This window comes from Salvelinus alpinus, chromosome 3 (assembly GCF_045679555.1).
Source record: "Salvelinus alpinus chromosome 3, SLU_Salpinus.1, whole genome shotgun sequence".
Classification (NCBI taxonomy): Eukaryota; Metazoa; Chordata; class Actinopteri; order Salmoniformes; family Salmonidae; genus Salvelinus; species Salvelinus alpinus.
The window spans coordinates 83,416,994-83,436,721 of NC_092088.1; the positions used below are offsets into that span (position 1 = coordinate 83,416,994).

Below are 19,728 nucleotides of genomic sequence, written 5' to 3' on the forward strand. Positions count from 1 at the left end.
GGGGTACCGGTACAGAGTCAATGTGGAGAGTATATACAGGGGGTACCGGTACTGAGTCAATGTGGAGACTATATACAGGGGGTACCGGTACTGAGTCAATGTGGGAACTATATACAGGGGGTACCGGTGCTGAGTCAATGTGGAGACTATAAACAGGGGGTACCGGTACAGAGTCAATGTGGAGAGTATATACAGGGGGTACCGGTACTGAGTCAATGTGGAGACTATATACAGGGGGTACCGGTACAGGGTCAATGTGGAGACTATATACAGGGGGTACCGGTACAGAGTCAATGTGGAGACTATACACAGGGGGTACCGTTACTGAGGCAATGTGGAGACTATATACAGGGAGTACCGGTACAGAGTCAATGTGGAGACTATATACAGGGGGTACCGGTACAGAGTCAATGTGGAGACTATATACAGGGGGTACCGGTACAGAGTCAATGTGGAGACTATATACAGGGGGTACCGGTACAGAGTCAATGTGGAGACTATATACAGGGGGTACCGGTACAGAGTCAATGTGGAGACTATATACAGGGGGTACCAGTACAGAGTCAATGTGGAGACTATATACAGGGGGTACCGGTACAGAGTCAATGTGGAGACTATATACAGGGGGTACCGGTACAGAGTCAATGTGGAGACTATATACAGGGGGTACCGGTACAGAGTCAATGTGGAGACTATATACAGGGGGTACCGGTACAGAGTCAATGTGGAGACTTATACAGGGGGTACCAGTACAGAGTCAATGTGTGGGCATCGGTTAGTCGAGGTAATTGAGTTAATATGTACATGTACACGGCAGACATATCAGTGTGGATGACGGATCACCACCTCAAGCTGAACCTCGGCAAGACGGAGCTGCTCTTCCTCCCGGGGAAGGACTGCCCGTTCCATGATCTCGCCATCACGGTTGACAACTCCATTGTGTCCTCCTCCCAGAGTGCTAAGAACCTTGGCGTGATCCTGGACAACACCCTGTCGTTCTCAACCAACATCAAGGCGGTGACCCGTTCCTGTAGGTTCATGCTCTACAACATTCGCAGAGTACGACCCTGCCTCACACAGGAAGCGGCGCAGGTCCTAATCCAGGCACTTGTCATCTCCCGTCTCGATTACTGCAACTCGCTGTTGGCTGGGCTCCCTGCCTGTGCCATTAAACCCCTACAACTCATCCAGAACGCCGCAGCACGTCTGGTGTTCAACCTTCCCAAGTTCTCTCACGTCACCCCGCTCCTCCGCTCTCTCCACTGGCTTCCAGTTGAAGCTCGCATCCGCTACAAGACCATGGTGCTTGCCTACGGAGCTGTGAGGGGAACGGCACCTCCGTACCTTCAGGCTCTGATCAGGCCCTACACCCAAACAAGGGCACTGCGTTCATCCACCTCTGGCCTGCTCGCCTCCCTACCTCTGAGGAAGTACAGTTCCCGCTCAGCCCAGTCAAAACTGTTCGCTGCTCTGGCACCCCAATGGTGGAACAAACTCCCTCACGACGCCAGGTCAGCGGAGTCAATCACCACCTTCCGGAGACACCTGAAACCCCACCTCTTTAAGGAAGACCTAGGATAGGAGAAAGGAATCCTTCTAACCCCCCCCCCCCCCCCCTTAAAAGAGTTAGATGCACTTTTGTAAAGTGGTTGTTCCACTGGATATCATAAGGTGAATGCACCAATTTGTAAGTCGCTCTGGATAAGAGCGTCTGCTAAATGACTTAAATGTAAATGTAAATGTAGGTAGAGCTAAAGTGACTACGCATAGATAACAAACAGAGAATAGCAGCAGTGTAAAATAGGGGGGGGCAATGGAAATAGTCTGGGTAGCCATTTGATTAGCTGTTCAGGAGTCTTAAGCTGTTGAGAAGACTTTTGGACCTAGACTTGGCGCTCCGGTACCGCTTGCCATGCGGTAGCAGAGAGAACAGTCTATGACTAGGGTGCCTTTTCAGGACCTTCCTCTGACACTGACTGGTATAGAGGTCCTGGATGGCAAGAAGCTTTGCCCCAGTGATGTACTGGGCCGTACGCACTACCCTTTGTAGTGCCTTGCAGTCGGAGGCCGAGCAGTTGCCATACCAGGCAGTGATGCAACCAGTCAGGATGCTCTCGATGGTGCAGCTGTAGAACCTTTTGAGGATCTGAGGACCCCTGCCAAATCTTTTCAGTCTCGTGCCTTCCTTACGACTGTCTTGGTGTGTTTGGACCATGATAGTTTGTTGGTGATGTGGACACCAAGGAACTTGAAGCTCTCAACCTGCTCCACTGCAGCTCCATCGATGAGAATGGGGGCGTGCTCGGTCCTCCTTTTCCGGTAGTCCACAATCATCTCCTTTTGTCTTGATCACGTTGAGGGAGAGGTTGTTGTCCTGGCACCACACGGCCAGGTCTCTGATCTCCTCCCGGTGATCAGGCCTAGCACTGTTGTGTCATCATCAAACTTAATGATGGTGTTGGAGTCGTGCCTGGCCATGCAGTCATGAGTGAACAGGGAGTACAGGAGGGTACTGAGCACGCACCCCTGAGGGGCCCCTGTGTTGAGGATCAGCATTGCGGATGTGTTGTTACCTGCCCTTACCATCTGAGAGCGGCCCGTCAGGAAGTCCAGGATCCAGTTGCAGAGGGAGGTGTTTAGTCCCAGGGTCCTTAGCTAGGTGATGAGCTTTGAGGGCACTATGGTGTTGAACGCTGAGCTGTAGTCAATGAATAGCATTCTCACACAGGTGTTCCTTTTGTCCAGGTGGGAAAGGGCAGTGTGGAGTGCAATAGAGATTGCATCATCTGTGGATCTGTTGGTGCGATATGCAAATTGGAGTGGGTCTAGGGTTTCTGGGATAATGGTGTTGATGTGGGCCATGACCAGCCTTTCAAAGCACTTCATGGCTACAGACGTGAGTGCTATGGGTCCAATGTAAGGGAATGTGCAAGTATAGACTTCTGGACACACAGATGAAACGGATGATTCAAACAGATGTACAGGGCTGTACTGTGACCTTTGAACTCACCAGTATTTTGCCATTGGGTTTGTCCTGCCGGGCGAGGCTGACCCCCATCCACTCATCATCCCTGTCTCCCTGGCACGTCTTCCCACAAGACTCCCGGGGCTTATTCCCTGCAGGAGTGGGACAGAAGTGTTAACAATGGCTGTAATATGGCGTTACAAAGAGGATAACTTTCCCATTCTCCGGGAGCCAACCGATGGACGGGATACCTAGAGACAGTCTCTAATACAGTTCTAAATACTAGCTGAAGTTGATCTTTGATCTTTTGTAGATGTAGCAGAAGTGGTTCGGTGAACTTTGTTCCCATGATCAGTTATCTTGCTTGAGGTCTGAGGACTTGTGTTAGCTGCCTTTACATAATGCCTTGGCTTTAGCTCATCCAGCGAACACAGTCTTAAGGCATAGGGACAACCTGGGTTCAACCCTGGTTTAAGTGAGGTTTACTGTTGAACAGTCTGACAATTTTAGGCCATGGACTGAATACCTGACAGCCTTTTATCAGTGTTGACAAGCCCATGTAGTGTGTGTGTGTGTCAAATTAAAATCAAATGTTATTTGTCACATGCGATGAATACAACAGGTGTAGACCTTACCGTGAAATGCTTACTTACAAGCCCTTAACCAACAATGCAGTTTTAAGAAAATAGAGTTAAGAAAATATTAACTAAACAAACTAAAGTTTTTTTTTTTTTTAAGTTAAAAAAAGTAACACAATAAAATAACAATAATGAGGCCATATACGACAAAACCTATTCCCCCTCAGGAAACTGAAAAGAGTTGGCAGGGGTCCTCAGATCCTCAAAAGGTTCTACAGCTGCACCATCGAGAGCATCCTGACTGGTTGCATCACTACCTGGTATGGCAACTGCTCGGCCCCCGACCGCAAGGCACTACAGAGGGTAGTGCATACGGCCCAGTACATCACTGGGGCCAACCTTCCTGCCATCCAGGACCTCTATACCAGGCAGTGTCAGAGGAAGGCCCTAAAAATTGTCAAAGACTTCAGCCACCCTAGTCAGACTGTTCTCTCTGCTACCACACGGCAAGCGGTACCGGAGCGCCAAGTCTAGGTCCAAAAGGCTTCTAAAGAGCTTCTACCCCCAAGCCATAAGACTCATAAGCATCTAATCAAATGGCTACCCAGACTATTTCCATTGCCCCCCCTCTTTTACACCATTGCTACTCTCTGTTGTTATCATCTATGCATAGTCACTTTAATAACTCTACCTACATGTACATATTACCTCAATTACCTTGACTAACCGGTGCCCCCGCACATTGACTCTGTACCAGTACCCCTCTGTATATAGCCTCGTTATTGTTATTTTACTGCTGCTCTTTAATTACTTGTTTCTTTTATTTCTTATTCTTATATTTTTTTTAACTGCATTGTTGGTTAGGGGCTCGTAAGTAAGCATTTCACTGTTAGGTCTACACCTGTTGTATTCAGTGCATGTGACTAATACAATTAGATTTTCATTTGAAATAGCACCCATAGTGCATTACTTTTAACCAGAGATCTATGTAGGGAATAGGGTGCCATTAGGAACAGAGTTGCAGTAAGGTCATCCTACCCTGTTTAATCATTACAGAGTGTGTAGCAGGCCTCTAGGCCAAAGGAGCTCACCAATTATTTAACTTTTGCTAACAGATAAAAGTGGCTTAGACAATTATACATCCCTTTAATGGTGCTGGGCTATATTTTGACTGGTTTCTAGGCCTCTAATTGCATTGGATGTCAACTTTAAGCAATTCTTAAATCTTAATGAAGATCAAAAAGACCTAAGGAATGTCTGAGAAAGGAGTAAGACTGTCTCCACCCCAAATGGCAAAGTGAACTACATTTGACCAGGGCCCATAAGGACATAGGGGGCCATTTGCGACGCAGCCTCAGACATAAAAACATGAGTGCCATGAAGACATAAGCCTGTAAACAGCAGTAGGAAAGGAACACACTTATTCACTTTAACAAGAATGCACTAAACTGGTAAATAACGTTGATTAGGATCTGTTGGGTGAATTCAAAGGCATCACCAGAGGAATTGTGCAATCAAGGCGCTGCTTTACAGAGTCTGAATCTAACTATTAACTTTAGAAAAAAGCAGTAGGGATCTCTCTCTCATCATGGGTACCAACAACCCTTAAACGGTTCAGTTCCTCTGCCTCCCGTCTCAGATGACAGGTTGTGTCTCTAATGGCATCCTTTGCCCTATAGTGCACTACTTTTGACCAGGCACCATAGGGCTCTGTTGAAAAGTAGTGCACTAGGCTATATAGGAAAGAGGGTGCCATTTGAGACGTGCACACATTTACTGGACCAATCAGTGTAAATAAGTAAAGTTATAATTGAGGCTACTTCCAGAGTTCATCGCTAATATTTTCTCTGAGACAACCTGGGGCTGAACTCCCTCTGTCTGGTGTGATTCATAGTAGCCCTCTCTCCCTCTTGGTGTGTGTGTGCATGTGTATGAGAGAGAGGGAGAGAGAGACGGGGAGACAGAGACAGTGAATCAGAGAGACCAGCGATACAGAGGGGGAGAGGGGCAGGGACAGAGACCAGTGAGACAGAGACCAGCGAGACAGAGGGGCAGAGACAGAGACCAGAGAGACAGAGGGGCAGAGACAGAGAGACAGAGGGGCAGAGACAGAGACCAGCGAGACAGAGGGGCAGAGACAGAGACCAGAGAGACAGAGGGGCAGAGACAGAGAGACAGAGGGGCAGAGACAGAGACCAGAGAGACAGAGGGGCAGAGACAGAGAGACGGAGGGGGAGAGAGAGGGGGCGAGACAGAGAGACAAGAGAGACGGAGGGGGAGAGAGAGGGGAAGAGACAGAGAGACCAGGAAGACAGAGGGGGAGAGAGAGAGAGAGAGAGAGACAGAGGGGGAGAGACAGGGAGACCAGAGAAAGAGGGAGACCAGAGACCCAAGAGACACAGCGGGAGAGACAGAGAGACAGGAAGACGAGAGAGGCAGAGGGGGAGAGAGAGGGAGAGAGACAGAGACAGAGAGACAGGCAGATGAGAGAAACAGAGAGACCAAAGAGACAGAGGTGGAGAAACAGAGGGGGAGAGACAGGGAGATGAGAGAGACCAGAGAGACATAGCGGGAAAGACAGAGACGGGGAGAGACAGAGAGACCAGAGAGACCAGAGGGTGAGAGAGACATGGAGACAGAGGGGGAGAGACAGAGAGAAAAAGGGGGAGAGACAGAGAGGAGAGAGACAGAGGGACAAAGAGTAAGAGACCAAAGAGACAGAGGGGGAGATAGACAGAGAGACCAGAGAGACCAGGGAGAAAGAAGGGGAGAGACAGAGGGGGGGGGAGAGAGAGAGAGAGAGAGAGAGAGAGAGAGAGAGAGAGAGAGAGAGAGAGAGAGAGAGAGAGAGAGAGAGAGAGAGAGAGAGAGAGAGAGAGAGAGAGAGAGATGATGAAAGAGACAGAGGCAGAGGGGGAGAGAGAGAGAGAAAGAGACAGAAACAGAGAGACAAGAAAAGAGAGAGAGAGAGAGAGAAAGGGGAGGGACAGAGACAGTGAAACAGAGAGACCAGGGAGACAGAGGGGAAGAGAGAGACACAGAGTTGGAGAGACAGAGGGGGAGAGACATGGAGACGAGAGAGACAGAAGGGGAGATACAGGAAGATGAGAGAGACAGAGAGACTGAGGGGAGAGACAGAGGGGAGAGACAGAGGGGAGAGACAGAGGGGAGAGACAGAGGGGAGAGACAGAGGGGAGAGACAGAGGGGAGAGACAAGAGAGAGAGAGAGAGAGAGAGAGAGAGAGAGAGAGAGAGAGAGAGAGAGAGAGAGAGAGAGAGAGAGAGAGACAGAGACAGTGAAACAGAGAGACCAGAGAGACAGAGGGGGAGAGACAAAGAGGGAGAGACCAAAGAGACAGAGGGGGAGAGACAGGGAGATGAGAGAGAGAGACCAGAGAGAAAGAGGGGGAGAGAGTAAAACAAGAGAGACTTAGAGACCGGAAAGAGAGAGTGTGAGAGAGACAGAGAGACAGAAACAGAGAGACAGAAACAGAGAGACAAGAAAAGAGAGAGAGAGAGAGAGAGAGAGAGAGAGAAAGAAGAGAGACAGAGACAGTGAACCAGAGAGACAGAGGGGCAGAGATAGAGAGACAACGGGGCAGATGGTCAGAAACAGCGAGACAACGGGGCAGAGACAGAGAGACCAGAGACAGAGGGACAATGGGGGAGAGACCAGAGAGACAGAGGGGGAGAGAGAAAGAGAGACAGGTGGGGAAGACAGAGGGGGAGACACAGAGAGACCAGAGAGACAGAGGGGGAGACACAAAGAGACCAGAGAGACAGAGGGGGAGACACAAAGAGACCAGAGAGACATTGGGGGGGAGACAGAGAGACACAGAGAGACCAGAAAGACAGAGGGGGAGAGACAGAGGGGGAGAGACAGAGATCAGAGACAGAGATCAGAGACGGAGAGACAGAGGGGGAGAAACAGAGGGGGAGAGACAGAGGGGGAGAGACAGAGATCAGAAAGACATGGAGGAGAGACAGAGAGACCAGAGAGACAGAGGGGGAGAGACAAAGATCAGAAAGACATGGGGGAGAGACAGAGAGACAAAGAGACAGAGGGGGAGACACAGAGAGACCAAAGAAACAGAGGGGGTGACACAGAGAGACCAGAGAGACCGAGGGGGGAGACACAGAGAGACCAAAGAGACAGAGGGGGAAACACAGAGAGATCAGAGAGACCGAGGGGGAGACACAGAGAGACCAGAGAGACCGAGGGGGGAGACACAGAGAGACCAGAGAGACCGAGGGGGGAGACACAGAGAGACCGAGGGGGGAGACACAGAGAGACCAGAGAGACCGAGGGGGGAGACACAGAGAGACCAGAGAGACCGAGGGGGGAGACACAGAGAGACCAGAGAGACCGAGGGGGGAGACACAGAGAGACCAGAGAGACCGAGGGGGGAGACACAGAGAGACCAGAGAGACCAAGGGGGGAGAGGGCACTGCAACAAGGCCCCAAGTTTGGCCTGACGCTTTGTTTAATAACGTATGTCTTGTTGGTGACAGTGAGTAGTAAGTAGGGGTTTCTATTAAACCCACATAAACCTTCTCTCTCGACCACAAGAAAAGGAACTGCAGGAAATGTCTTCGGCTCAAACCTTCTGGCATAACCACTTGGAAAATATTAGTTAAAACAATCCTATCTATCAAAATATTTTGGAACTTTTGGCACCTCGACATTATTATGTTAAATGGTGCACGAAGTACGTGAAACAGCTTTTTCCTGCAATCTATAACCAAAATCACTATGCCTAATTCTATATAAAAAAATATGTAAAATGGTTAAACAAGCTACTCTAACTGGCTTGGCAGCTAGTTATAAGGTTGGGAGATAGGGAATCTATCTAGCTGGCAAGATTAAAACAACTTCATAACATTGCTGGCCCAGTCGGTGTACCCCCTTCACAAAATACAGCTGACAGATTTTCTTATCAATAATTATGATACAATTTGGGTTTAAAAGTTTAGTAATTAATTGAAGATCTGAAAAATTCTAAAACAACACAAATCTGAGGGGGCACATGCCTTTGTGCCCCCTACTGGCATGACACCACCGTAAGGCTCTGGTCCTAGGGTTACTATAATGTGTGGTTGTTCAGTGGTTCACCGTAAGGCTCTGGTCCTAGGGTTACTATAATGTGTGGTTGTTCAGTGGTTCATCTTAAGGCTCTGGTCCTAGGGTTACTATAATGTGTGGTTGTTCAGTGGTTCATCGTAAGGCTCTGGTCCTAGGGTTACTATAATGTGTGGTTGTTCAGTGGTTCCCCATAAGGCTCTGGTCCTAGGGTTACTATAATGTGTGGTTGTTCAGTGGTTCATCGTAAGGCTCTGGTCCTAGGGTTACTATAATGTGTGGTTGTTCAGTGGTTCATCATAAGGCTCTGGTCCTAGGGTTACTATAATGTGTGGTTGTTCAGTGGTTCATCGTAAAGCTCTGGTCCTAGGGTTACTATAATGTGTGGTTGTTCAGTGGTTCATCGTAAGGCTCTGGTCCTAGGGTTACTATAATGTGTGGTTGTTCAGTGGTTCACCGTAAGGCTCTGGTCCTAGGGTTACTATAATGTGTGGTTGTTCAGTGGTTCATCGTAAGGCTCTGGTCCTAGGGTTACTATAATGTGTGGTTGTTCAGTGGTTCATCGTAAGGCTCTGGTCCTAGGGTTACTATAATGTGTGGTTGTTCAGTGGTTCATCGTAAGGCTCTGGTCCTAGGGTTACTATAATGTGTGGTTGTTCAGTGGTTCCCCATAAGGCTCTGGTCCTAGGGTTACTATAATGTGTGGTTGTTCAGTGGTTCACCGTAAGGCTCTGGTCCTAGGGTTACTATAATGTGTGGTTGTTCAGTGGTTCATCGTAAGGCTCTGGTCCTAGGGTTACTATAATGTGTGGTTGTTCAGTGGTTCACCGTAAGGCTCTGGTCCTAGGGTTACTATAATGTGTGGTTGTTCAGTGGTTCATCGTAAGGCTCTGGTCCTAGGGTTACTATAATGTGTGGTTGTTCAGTGGTTCATCGTAAGGCTCTGGTCCTAGGGTTACTATAATGTGTGGTTGTTCAGTGGTTCCCCATAAGGCTCTGGTCCTAGGGTTACTATAATGTGTGGTTGTTCAGTGGTTCATCGTAAGGCTCTGGTCCTAGGGTTACTATAATGTGTGGTTGTTCAGTGGTTCACCGTAAGGCTCTGGTCCTAGGGTTACTATAATGTGTGGTTGTTCAGTGGTTCATCGTAAGGCTCTGGTCCTAGGGTTACTATAATGTGTGGTTGTTCAGTGGTTCATCGTAAGGCTCTGGTCCTAGGGTTACTATAATGTGTGGTTGTTCAGTGGTTCACCGTAAGGCTCTGGTCCTAGGGTTACTATAATGTGTGGTTGTTCAGTGGTTCCCCATAAGGCTCTGGTCCTAGGGTTACTATAATGTGTGGTTGTTCAGTGGTTCACCGTAAGGCTCTGGTCCTAGGGTTACTATAATGTGTGGTTGTTCAGTGGTTCATCGTAAGGCTCTGGTCCTAGGGTTACTATAATGTGTGGTTGTTCAGTGGTTCATCGTAAGGCTCTGGTCCTAGGGTTACTATAATGTGTGGTTGTTCAGTGGTTCATCGTAAGGCTCTGGTCCTAGGGTTACTATAATGTGTGGTTGTTCAGTGGTTCATCGTAAGGCTCTGGTCCTAGGGTTACTATAATGTGTGGTTGTTCAGTGGTTCATCGTAAGGCTCTGGTCCTAGGGTTACTATAATGTGTGGTTGTTCAGTGGTTCACCGTAAGGCTCTGGTCCTAGGGTTACTATAATGTGTGGTTGTTCAGTGGTTCATCGTAAGGCTCTGGTCCTAGGGTTACTATAATGTGTGGTTGTTCAGTGGTTCATCGTAAGGCTCTGGTCCTAGGGTTACTATAATGTGTGGTTGTTCAGTGGTTCATCGTAAGGCTCTGGTCCTAGGGTTACTATAATGTGTGGTTGTTCAGTGGTTCCCCATAAGGCTCTGGTCCTAGGGTTACTATAATGTGTGGTTGTTCAGTGGTTCATCGTAAGGCTCTGGTCCTAGGGTTACTATAATGTGTGGTTGTTCAGTGGTTCACCATAAGGCTCTGGTCCTAGGGTTACTATAATGTGTGGTTGTTCAGTGGTTCATCGTAAGGCTCTGGTCCTAGGGTTACTATAATGTGTGGTTGTTCAGTGGTTCATCGTAAGGCTCTGGTCCTAGGGTTACTATAATGTGTGGTTGTTCAGTGGTTCCCCATAAGGCTCTGGTCCTAGGGTTACTATAATGTGTGGTTGTTCAGTGGTTCATCGTAAGGCTCTGGTCCTAGGGTTACTATAATGTGTGGTTGTTCAGTGGTTCCCCATAAGGCTCTGGTCCTAGGGTTACTATAATGTGTGGTTGTTCAGTGGTTCACCGTAAGGCTCTGGTCCTAGGGTTACTATAATGTGTGGTTGTTCAGTGGTTCATCGTAAGGCTCTGGTCCTAGGGTTACTATAATGTGTGGTTGTTCAGTGGTTCACCGTAAGGCTCTGGTCCTAGGGTTACTATAATGTGTGGTTGTTCAGTGGTTCATCGTAAGGCTCTGGTCCTAGGGTTACTATAATGTGTGGTTGTTCAGTGGTTCATCGTAAAGCTCTGGTCCTAGGGTTACTATAATGTGTGGTTGTTCAGTGGTTCCCCATAAGGCTCTGGTCCTAGGGTTACTATAATGTGTGGTTGTTCAGTGGTTCATCGTAAGGCTCTGGTCCTAGGGTTACTATAATGTGTGGTTGTTCAGTGGTTCACCGTAAGGCTCTGGTCCTAGGGTTACTATAATGTGTGGTTGTTCAGTGGTTCATCGTAAGGCTCTGGTCCTAGGGTTACTATAATGTGTGGTTGTTCAGTGGTTCATCGTAAGGCTCTGGTCCTAGGGTTACTATAATGTGTGGTTGTTCAGTGGTTCATCGTAAGGCTCTGGTCCTAGGGTTACTATAATGTGTGGTTGTTCAGTGGTTCATCGTAAGGCTCTGGTCCTAGGGTTACTATAATGTGTGGTTGTTCAGTGGTTCATCGTAAGGCTCTGGTCCTAGGGTTACTATAATGTGTGGTTGTTCAGTGGTTCATCGTAAGGCTCTGGTCCTAGGGTTACTATAATGTGTGGTTGTTCAGTGGTTCATCGTAAGGCTCTGGTCCTAGGGTTACTATAATGTGTGGTTGTTCAGTGGTTCATCGTAAGGCTCTGGTCCTAGGGTTACTATAATGTGTGGTTGTTCAGTGGTTCATCGTAAGGCTCTGGTCCTAGGGTTACTATAATGTGTGGTTGTTCAGTGGTTCATCGTAAGGCTCTGGTCCTAGGGTTACTATAATGTGTGGTTGTTCAGTGGTTCATCGTAAGGCTCTGGTCCTAGGGTTACTATAATGTGTGGTTGTTCAGTGGTTCATCGTAAGGCTCTGGTCCTAGGGTTACTATAATGTGTGGTTGTTCAGTGGTTCATCGTAAGGCTCTGGTCCTAGGGTTACTATAATGTGTGGTTGTTCAGTGGTTCATCGTAAGGCTCTGGTCCTAGGGTTACTATAATGTGTGGTTGTTCAGTGGTTCACCGTAAGGCTCTGGTCCTAGGGTTACTATAATGTGTGGTTGTTCAGTGGTTCATCGTAAGGCTCTGGTCCTAGGGTTACTATAATGTGTGGTTGTTCAGTGGTTCACCGTAAGGCTCTGGTCCTAGGGTTACTATAATGTGTGGTTGTTCAGTGGTTCATCGTAAGGCTCTGGTCCTAGGGTTACTATAATGTGTGGTTGTTCAGTGGTTCATCGTAAGGCTCTGGTCCTAGGGTTACTATAATGTGTGGTTGTTCAGTGGTTCACCGTAAGGCTCTGGTCCTAGGGTTACTATAATGTGTGGTTGTTCAGTGGTTCATCGTAAGGCTCTGGTCCTAGGGTTACTATAATGTGTGGTTGTTCAGTGGTTCATCGTAAGGCTCTGGTCCTAGGGTTACTATAATGTGTGGTTGTTCAGTGGTTCACCGTAAGGCTCTGGTCCTAGCGTTACTATAATGTGTGGTTGTTCAGTGGTTCATCGTAAGGCTCTGGTCCTAGGGTTACTATAATGTGTGGTTGTTCAGTGGTTCATCGTAAGGCTCTGGTCCTAGGGTTACTATAATGTGTGGTTGTTCAGTGGTTCACCGTAAGGCTCTGGTCCTAGGGTTACTATAATGTGTGGTTGTTCAGTGGTTCACGTAAGGCTCTGGTCCTAGGGTTACTATAATGTGTGGTTGTTCAGTGGTTCATCGTAAGGCTCTGGTCCTAGGGTTACTATAATGTGTGGTTGTTCAGTGGTTCATCGTAAGGCTCTGGTCCTAGGGTTACTATAATGTGTGGTTGTTCAGTGGTTCACCATAATGCTCTGGTCCTAGGGTTACTATAATGTGTGGTTGTTCAGTGGTTCACCGTAAGGCTCTGGTCCTAGGGTTACTATAATGTGTGGTTGTTCAGTGGTTCATCGTAAGGCTCTGGTCCTAGGGTTACTATAATGTGTGGTTGTTCAGTGGTTCACCGTAAGGCTCTGGTCCTAGGGTTACTATAATGTGTGGTTGTTCAGTGGTTCACGTAAGGCTCTGGTCCTAGGGTTACTATAATGTGTGGTTGTTCAGTGGTTCATCGTAAGGCTCTGGTCCTAGGGTTACTATAATGTGTGGTTGTTCAGTGGTTCATCGTAAGGCTCTGGTCCTAGGGTTACTATAATGTGTGGTTGTTCAGTGGTTCACCATAAGGCTCTGGTCCTAGGGTTACTATAATGTGTGGTTGTTCAGTGGTTCACCATAATGCTCTGGTCCTAGGGTTACTATAATGTGTGGTTGTTCAGTGGTTCACCGTAAGGCTCTGGTCCTAGGGTTACTATAATGTGTGGTTGTTCAGTGGTTCATCGTAAGGCTCTGGTCCTAGGGTTACTATAATGTGTGGTTGTTCAGTGGTTCACCGTAAGGCTCTGGTCCTAGGGTTACTATAATGTGTGGTTGTTCAGTGGTTCATCGTAAGGCTCTGGTCCTAGGGTTACTATAATGTGTGGTTGTTCAGTGGTTCATCGTAAAGCTCTGGTCCTAGGGTTACTATAATGTGTGGTTGTTCAGTGGTTCCCCATAAGGCTCTGGTCCTAGGGTTACTATAATGTGTGGTTGTTCAGTGGTTCATCGTAAGGCTCTGGTCCTAGGGTTACTATAATGTGTGGTTGTTCAGTGGTTCATCATAAGGCTCTGGTCCTAGGGTTACTATAATGTGTGGTTGTTCAGTGGTTCATCGTAAGGCTCTGGTCCTAGGGTTACTATAATGTGTGGTTGTTCAGTGGTTCATTGTAAGGCTCTGGTCCTAGGGTTACTATAATGTGTGGTTGTTCAGTGGTTCACCGTAAGGCTCTGGTCCTAGGGTTACTATAATGTGTGGTTGTTCAGTGGTTCATCGTAAGGCTCTGGTCCTAGGGTTACTATAATGTGTGGTTGTTCAGTGGTTCATCGTAAGGCTCTGGTCCTAGGGTTACTATAATGTGTGGTTGTTCAGTGGTTCATCGTAAGGCTCTGGTCCTAGGGTTACTATAATGTGTGGTTGTTCAGTGGTTCCCCATAAGGCTCTGGTCCTAGGGTTACTATAATGTGTGGTTGTTCAGTGGTTCACCGTAAGGCTCTGGTCCTAGGGTTACTATAATGTGTGGTTGTTCAGTGGTTCATCGTAAGGCTCTGGTCCTAGGGTTACTATAATGTGTGGTTGTTCAGTGGTTCACCGTAAGGCTCTGGTCCTAGGGTTACTATAATGTGTGGTTGTTCAGTGGTTCATCGTAAGGCTCTGGTCCTAGGGTTACTATAATGTGTGGTTGTTCAGTGGTTCATCGTAAGGCTCTGGTCCTAGGGTTACTATAATGTGTGGTTGTTCAGTGGTTCCCCATAAGGCTCTGGTCCTAGGGTTACTATAATGTGTGGTTGTTCAGTGGTTCATCGTAAGGCTCTGGTCCTAGGGTTACTATAATGTGTGGTTGTTCAGTGGTTCACCGTAAGGCTCTGGTCCTAGGGTTACTATAATGTGTGGTTGTTCAGTGGTTCATCGTAAGGCTCTGGTCCTAGGGTTACTATAATGTGTGGTTGTTCAGTGGTTCATCGTAAGGCTCTGGTCCTAGGGTTACTATAATGTGTGGTTGTTCAGTGGTTCACCGTAAGGCTCTGGTCCTAGGGTTACTATAATGTGTGGTTGTTCAGTGGTTCACCGTAAGGCTCTGGTCCTAGGGTTACTATAATGTGTGGTTGTTCAGTGGTTCCCCATAAGGCTCTGGTCCTAGGGTTACTATAATGTGTGGTTGTTCAGTGGTTCACCGTAAGGCTCTGGTCCTAGGGTTACTATAATGTGTGGTTGTTCAGTGGTTCATCGTAAGGCTCTGGTCCTAGGGTTACTATAATGTGTGGTTGTTCAGTGGTTCACCGTAAGGCTCTGGTCCTAGGGTTACTATAATGTGTGGTTGTTCAGTGGTTCATCGTAAGGCTCTGGTCCTAGGGTTACTATAATGTGTGGTTGTTCAGTGGTTCATCGTAAAGCTCTGGTCCTAGGGTTACTATAATGTGTGGTTGTTCAGTGGTTCCCCATAAGGCTCTGGTCCTAGGGTTACTATAATGTGTGGTTGTTCAGTGGTTCATCGTAAGGCTCTGGTCCTAGGGTTACTATAATGTGTGGTTGTTCAGTGGTTCATCGTAAGGCTCTGGTCCTAGGGTTACTATAATGTGTGGTTGTTCAGTGGTTCATCGTAAGGCTCTGGTCCTAGGGTTACTATAATGTGTGGTTGTTCAGTGGTTCATCGTAAGGCTCTGGTCCTAGGGTTACTATAATGTGTGGTTGTTCAGTGGTTCACCGTAAGGCTCTGGTCCTAGGGTTACTATAATGTGTGGTTGTTCAGTGGTTCATCGTAAGGCTCTGGTCCTAGGGTTACTATAATGTGTGGTTGTTCAGTGGTTCATCGTAAGGCTCTGGTCCTAGGGTTACTATAATGTGTGGTTGTTCAGTGGTTCATCGTAAGGCTCTGGTCCTAGGGTTACTATAATGTGTGGTTGTTCAGTGGTTCCCCATAAGGCTCTGGTCCTAGGGTTACTATAATGTGTGGTTGTTCAGTGGTTCACCGTAAGGCTCTGGTCCTAGGGTTACTATAATGTGTGGTTGTTCAGTGGTTCATCGTAAGGCTCTGGTCCTAGGGTTACTATAATGTGTGGTTGTTCAGTGGTTCACCGTAAGGCTCTGGTCCTAGGGTTACTATAATGTGTGGTTGTTCAGTGGTTCATCGTAAGGCTCTGGTCCTAGGGTTACTATAATGTGTGGTTGTTCAGTGGTTCATCGTAAAGCTCTGGTCCTAGGGTTACTATAATGTGTGGTTGTTCAGTGGTTCCCCATAAGGCTCTGGTCCTAGGGTTACTATAATGTGTGGTTGTTCAGTGGTTCATCGTAAGGCTCTGGTCCTAGGGTTACTATAATGTGTGGTTGTTCAGTGGTTCACCGTAAGGCTCTGGTCCTAGGGTTACTATAATGTGTGGTTGTTCAGTGGTTCATCGTAAGGCTCTGGTCCTAGGGTTACTATAATGTGTGGTTGTTCAGTGGTTCATCGTAAGGCTCTGGTCCTAGGGTTACTATAATGTGTGGTTGTTCAGTGGTTCATCGTAAGGCTCTGGTCCTATGGTTACTATAATGTGTGGTTGTTCAGTGGTTCATCGTAAGGCTCTGGTCCTAGGGTTACTATAATGTGTGGTTGTTCAGTGGTTCATCGTAAGGCTCTGGTCCTAGGGTTACTATAATGTGTGGTTGTTCAGTGGTTCATCGTAAGGCTCTGGTCCTAGGGTTACTATAATGTGTGGTTGTTCAGTGGTTCATCGTAAGGCTCTGGTCCTAGGGTTACTATAATGTGTGGTTGTTCAGTGGTTCATCGTAAGGCTCTGGTCCTAGGGTTACTATAATGTGTGGTTGTTCAGTGGTTCATCGTAAGGCTCTGGTCCTAGGGTTACTATAATGTGTGGTTGTTCAGTGGTTCATCGTAAGGCTCTGGTCCTAGGGTTACTATAATGTGTGGTTGTTCAGTGGTTCATCGTAAGGCTCTGGTCCTAGGGTTACTATAATGTGTGGTTGTTCAGTGGTTCACCGTAAGGCTCTGGTCCTAGGGTTACTATAATGTGTGGTTGTTCAGTGGTTCATCGTAAGGCTCTGGTCCTAGGGTTACTATAATGTGTGGTTGTTCAGTGGTTCATCGTAAGGCTCTGGTCCTAGGGTTACTATAATGTGTGGTTGTTCAGTGGTTCACCGTAAGGCTCTGGTCCTAGGGTTACTATAATGTGTGGTTGTTCAGTGGTTCATCGTAAGGCTCTGGTCCTAGGGTTACTATAATGTGTGGTTGTTCAGTGGTTCATCGTAAGGCTCTGGTCCTAGGGTTACTATAATGTGTGGTTGTTCAGTGGTTCACCGTAAGGCTCTGGTCCTAGGGTTACTATAATGTGTGGTTGTTCAGTGGTTCATCGTAAGGCTCTGGTCCTAGGGTTACTATAATGTGTGGTTGTTCAGTGGTTCATCGTAAGGCTCTGGTCCTAGGGTTACTATAATGTGTGGTTGTTCAGTGGTTCACCGTAAGGCTCTGGTCCTAGCGTTACTATAATGTGTGGTTGTTCAGTGGTTCATCGTAAGGCTCTGGTCCTAGGGTTACTATAATGTGTGGTTGTTCAGTGGTTCATCGTAAGGCTCTGGTCCTAGGGTTACTATAATGTGTGGTTGTTCAGTGGTTCACCGTAAGGCTCTGGTCCTAGGGTTACTATAATGTGTGGTTGTTCAGTGGTTCACGTAAGGCTCTGGTCCTAGGGTTACTATAATGTGTGGTTGTTCAGTGGTTCATCGTAAGGCTCTGGTCCTAGGGTTACTATAATGTGTGGTTGTTCAGTGGTTCATCGTAAGGCTCTGGTCCTAGGGTTACTATAATGTGTGGTTGTTCAGTGGTTCATCGTAAGGCTCTGGTCCTAGGGTTACTATAATGTGTGGTTGTTCAGTGGTTCATCGTAAGGCTCTGGTCCTAGGGTTACTATAATGTGTGGTTGTTCAGTGGTTCATCGTAAGGCTCTGGTCCTAGGGTTACTATAATGTGTGGTTGTTCAGTGGTTCATCGTAAGGCTCTGGTCCTAGGGTTACTATAATGTGTGGTTGTTCAGTGGTTCATCGTAAGGCTCTGGTCCTAGGGTTACTATAATGTGTGGTTGTTCAGTGGTTCATCGTAAGGCTCTGGTCCTAGGGTTACTATAATGTGTGTTGTTCAGTGGTTCATCGTAAGGCTCTGGTCCTAGGGTTACTATAATGTGTGGTTGTTCAGTGGTTCATCGTAAGGCTCTGGTCCTAGGGTTACTATAATGTGTGGTTGTTCAGTGGTTCACCGTAAGGCTCTGGTCCTAGGGTTACTATAATGTGTGGTTGTTCAGTGGTTCACGTAAGGCTCTGGTCCTAGGGTTACTATAATGTGTGGTTGTTCAGTGGTTCCCCATAAGGCTCTGGTCCTAGGGTTACTATAATGTGTGGTTGTTCAGTGGTTCATCGTAAGGCTCTGGTCCTAGGGTTACTATAATGTGTGGTTGTTCAGTGGTTCATCGTAAGGCTCTGGTCCTAGCGTTACTATAATGTGTGGTTGTTCAGTGGTTCATCGTAAGGCTCTGGTCCTAGCGTTACTATAATGTGTGGTTGTTCAGTGGTTCATCGTAAGGCTCTGGTCCTAGGGTTACTATAATGTGTGGTTGTTCAGTGGTTCACCGTAAGGCTCTGGTCATAGGGTTACTATAATGTGTGGTTGTTCAGTGGTTCATCGTAAGGCTCTGGTCCTAGGGTTACTATAATGTGTGGTTGTTCAGTGGTTCATCGTAAGGCTCTGGTCCTAGGGTTACTATAATGTGTGGTTGTTCAGTGGTTCATCGTAAGGCTCTGGTCCTAGGGTTACTATAATGTGTGGTTGTTCAGTGGTTCACGTAAGGCTCTGGTCCTAGGGTTACTATAATGTGTGGTTGTTCAGTGGTTCGCCGTAAGGCTCTGGTCCTAGCGTTACTATAATGTGTGGTTGTTCAGTGGTTCACCGTAAGGCTCTGGTCCTAGGGTTACTATAATGTGTGGTTGTTCAGTGGTTCATCGTAAGGCTCTGGTCCTAGGGTTACTATAATGTGTGGTTGTTCAGTGGTTCATCGTAAGGCTCTGGTCCTAGGGTTACTATAATGTGTGGTTGTTCAGTGGTTCATCGTAAGGCTCTGGTCCTAGGGTTACTATAATGTGTGGTTGTTCAGTGGTTCATCGTAAGGCTCTGGTCCTAGGGTTACTATAATGTGTGGTTGTTCAGTGGTTCATCGTAAGGCTCTGGTCCTAGGGTTACTATAATGTGTGGTTGTTCAGTGGTTCATCGTAAGGCTCTGGTCCTAGGGTTACTATAATGTGTGGTTGTTCAGTGGTTCATCGTAAGGCTCTGGTCCTAGGGTTACTATAATGTGTGTTGTTCAGTGGTTCATCGTAAGGCTCTGGTCCTAGGGTTACTATAATGTGTGGTTGTTCAGTGGTTCATCGTAAGGCTCTGGTCCTAGGGTTACTATAATGTGTGGTTGTTCAGTGGTTCACCGTAAGGCTCTGGTCCTAGGGTTACTATAATGTGTGGTTGTTCAGTGGTTCACGTAAGGCTCTGGTCCTAGGGTTACTATAATGTGTGGTTGTTCAGTGGTTCACCGTAAGGCTCTGGTCCTAGGGTTACTATAATGTGTGGTTGTTCAGTGGTTCACGTAAGGCTCTGGTCCTAGGGTTACTATAATGTGTGGTTGTTCAGTGGTTCACCGTAAGGCTCTGGTCCTAGGGTTACTATAATGTGTGGTTGTTCAGTGGTTCACCGTAAGGCTCTGGTCCTAGCGTTTCTATAATGTGTGGTTGTTCAGTGGTTCATCGTAAGGCTCTGGTCCTAGGGTTACTATAATGTGTGGTTGTTCAGTGGTTCATCGTAAGGCTCTGGTCCTAGGGTTACTATAATGTGTGGTTGTTCAGTGGTTCATCGTAAGGCTCTGGTCCTAGGGTTACTATAATGTGTGGTTGTTCAGTGGTTCACCGTAAGGCTCTGGTCCTAGGGTTACTATAATGTGTGGTTGTTCAGTGGTTCACCGTAAGGCTCTGGTCCTAGGGTTACTATAATGTGTGGTTGTTCAGTGGTTCATCGTA

General features: G+C 47.3%; 1 protein-coding gene across 1 annotated transcript in view; it reads right to left on the reverse strand.

Annotated features, from left to right (window-relative positions):
- Window positions 1-19,728, reverse strand: part of LOC139569864 (integrin alpha-9-like) — a 78,672-nt gene that overhangs the window by 49,997 nt on the left and 8,947 nt on the right. Inside the window, exon 3 of the mRNA XM_071391189.1 lies at window positions 3,011-3,117. Coding sequence (XP_071247290.1) covers window positions 3,011-3,117 — 107 coding nt within the window. The remainder of the gene's footprint in view (window positions 1-3,010; window positions 3,118-19,728) is intronic.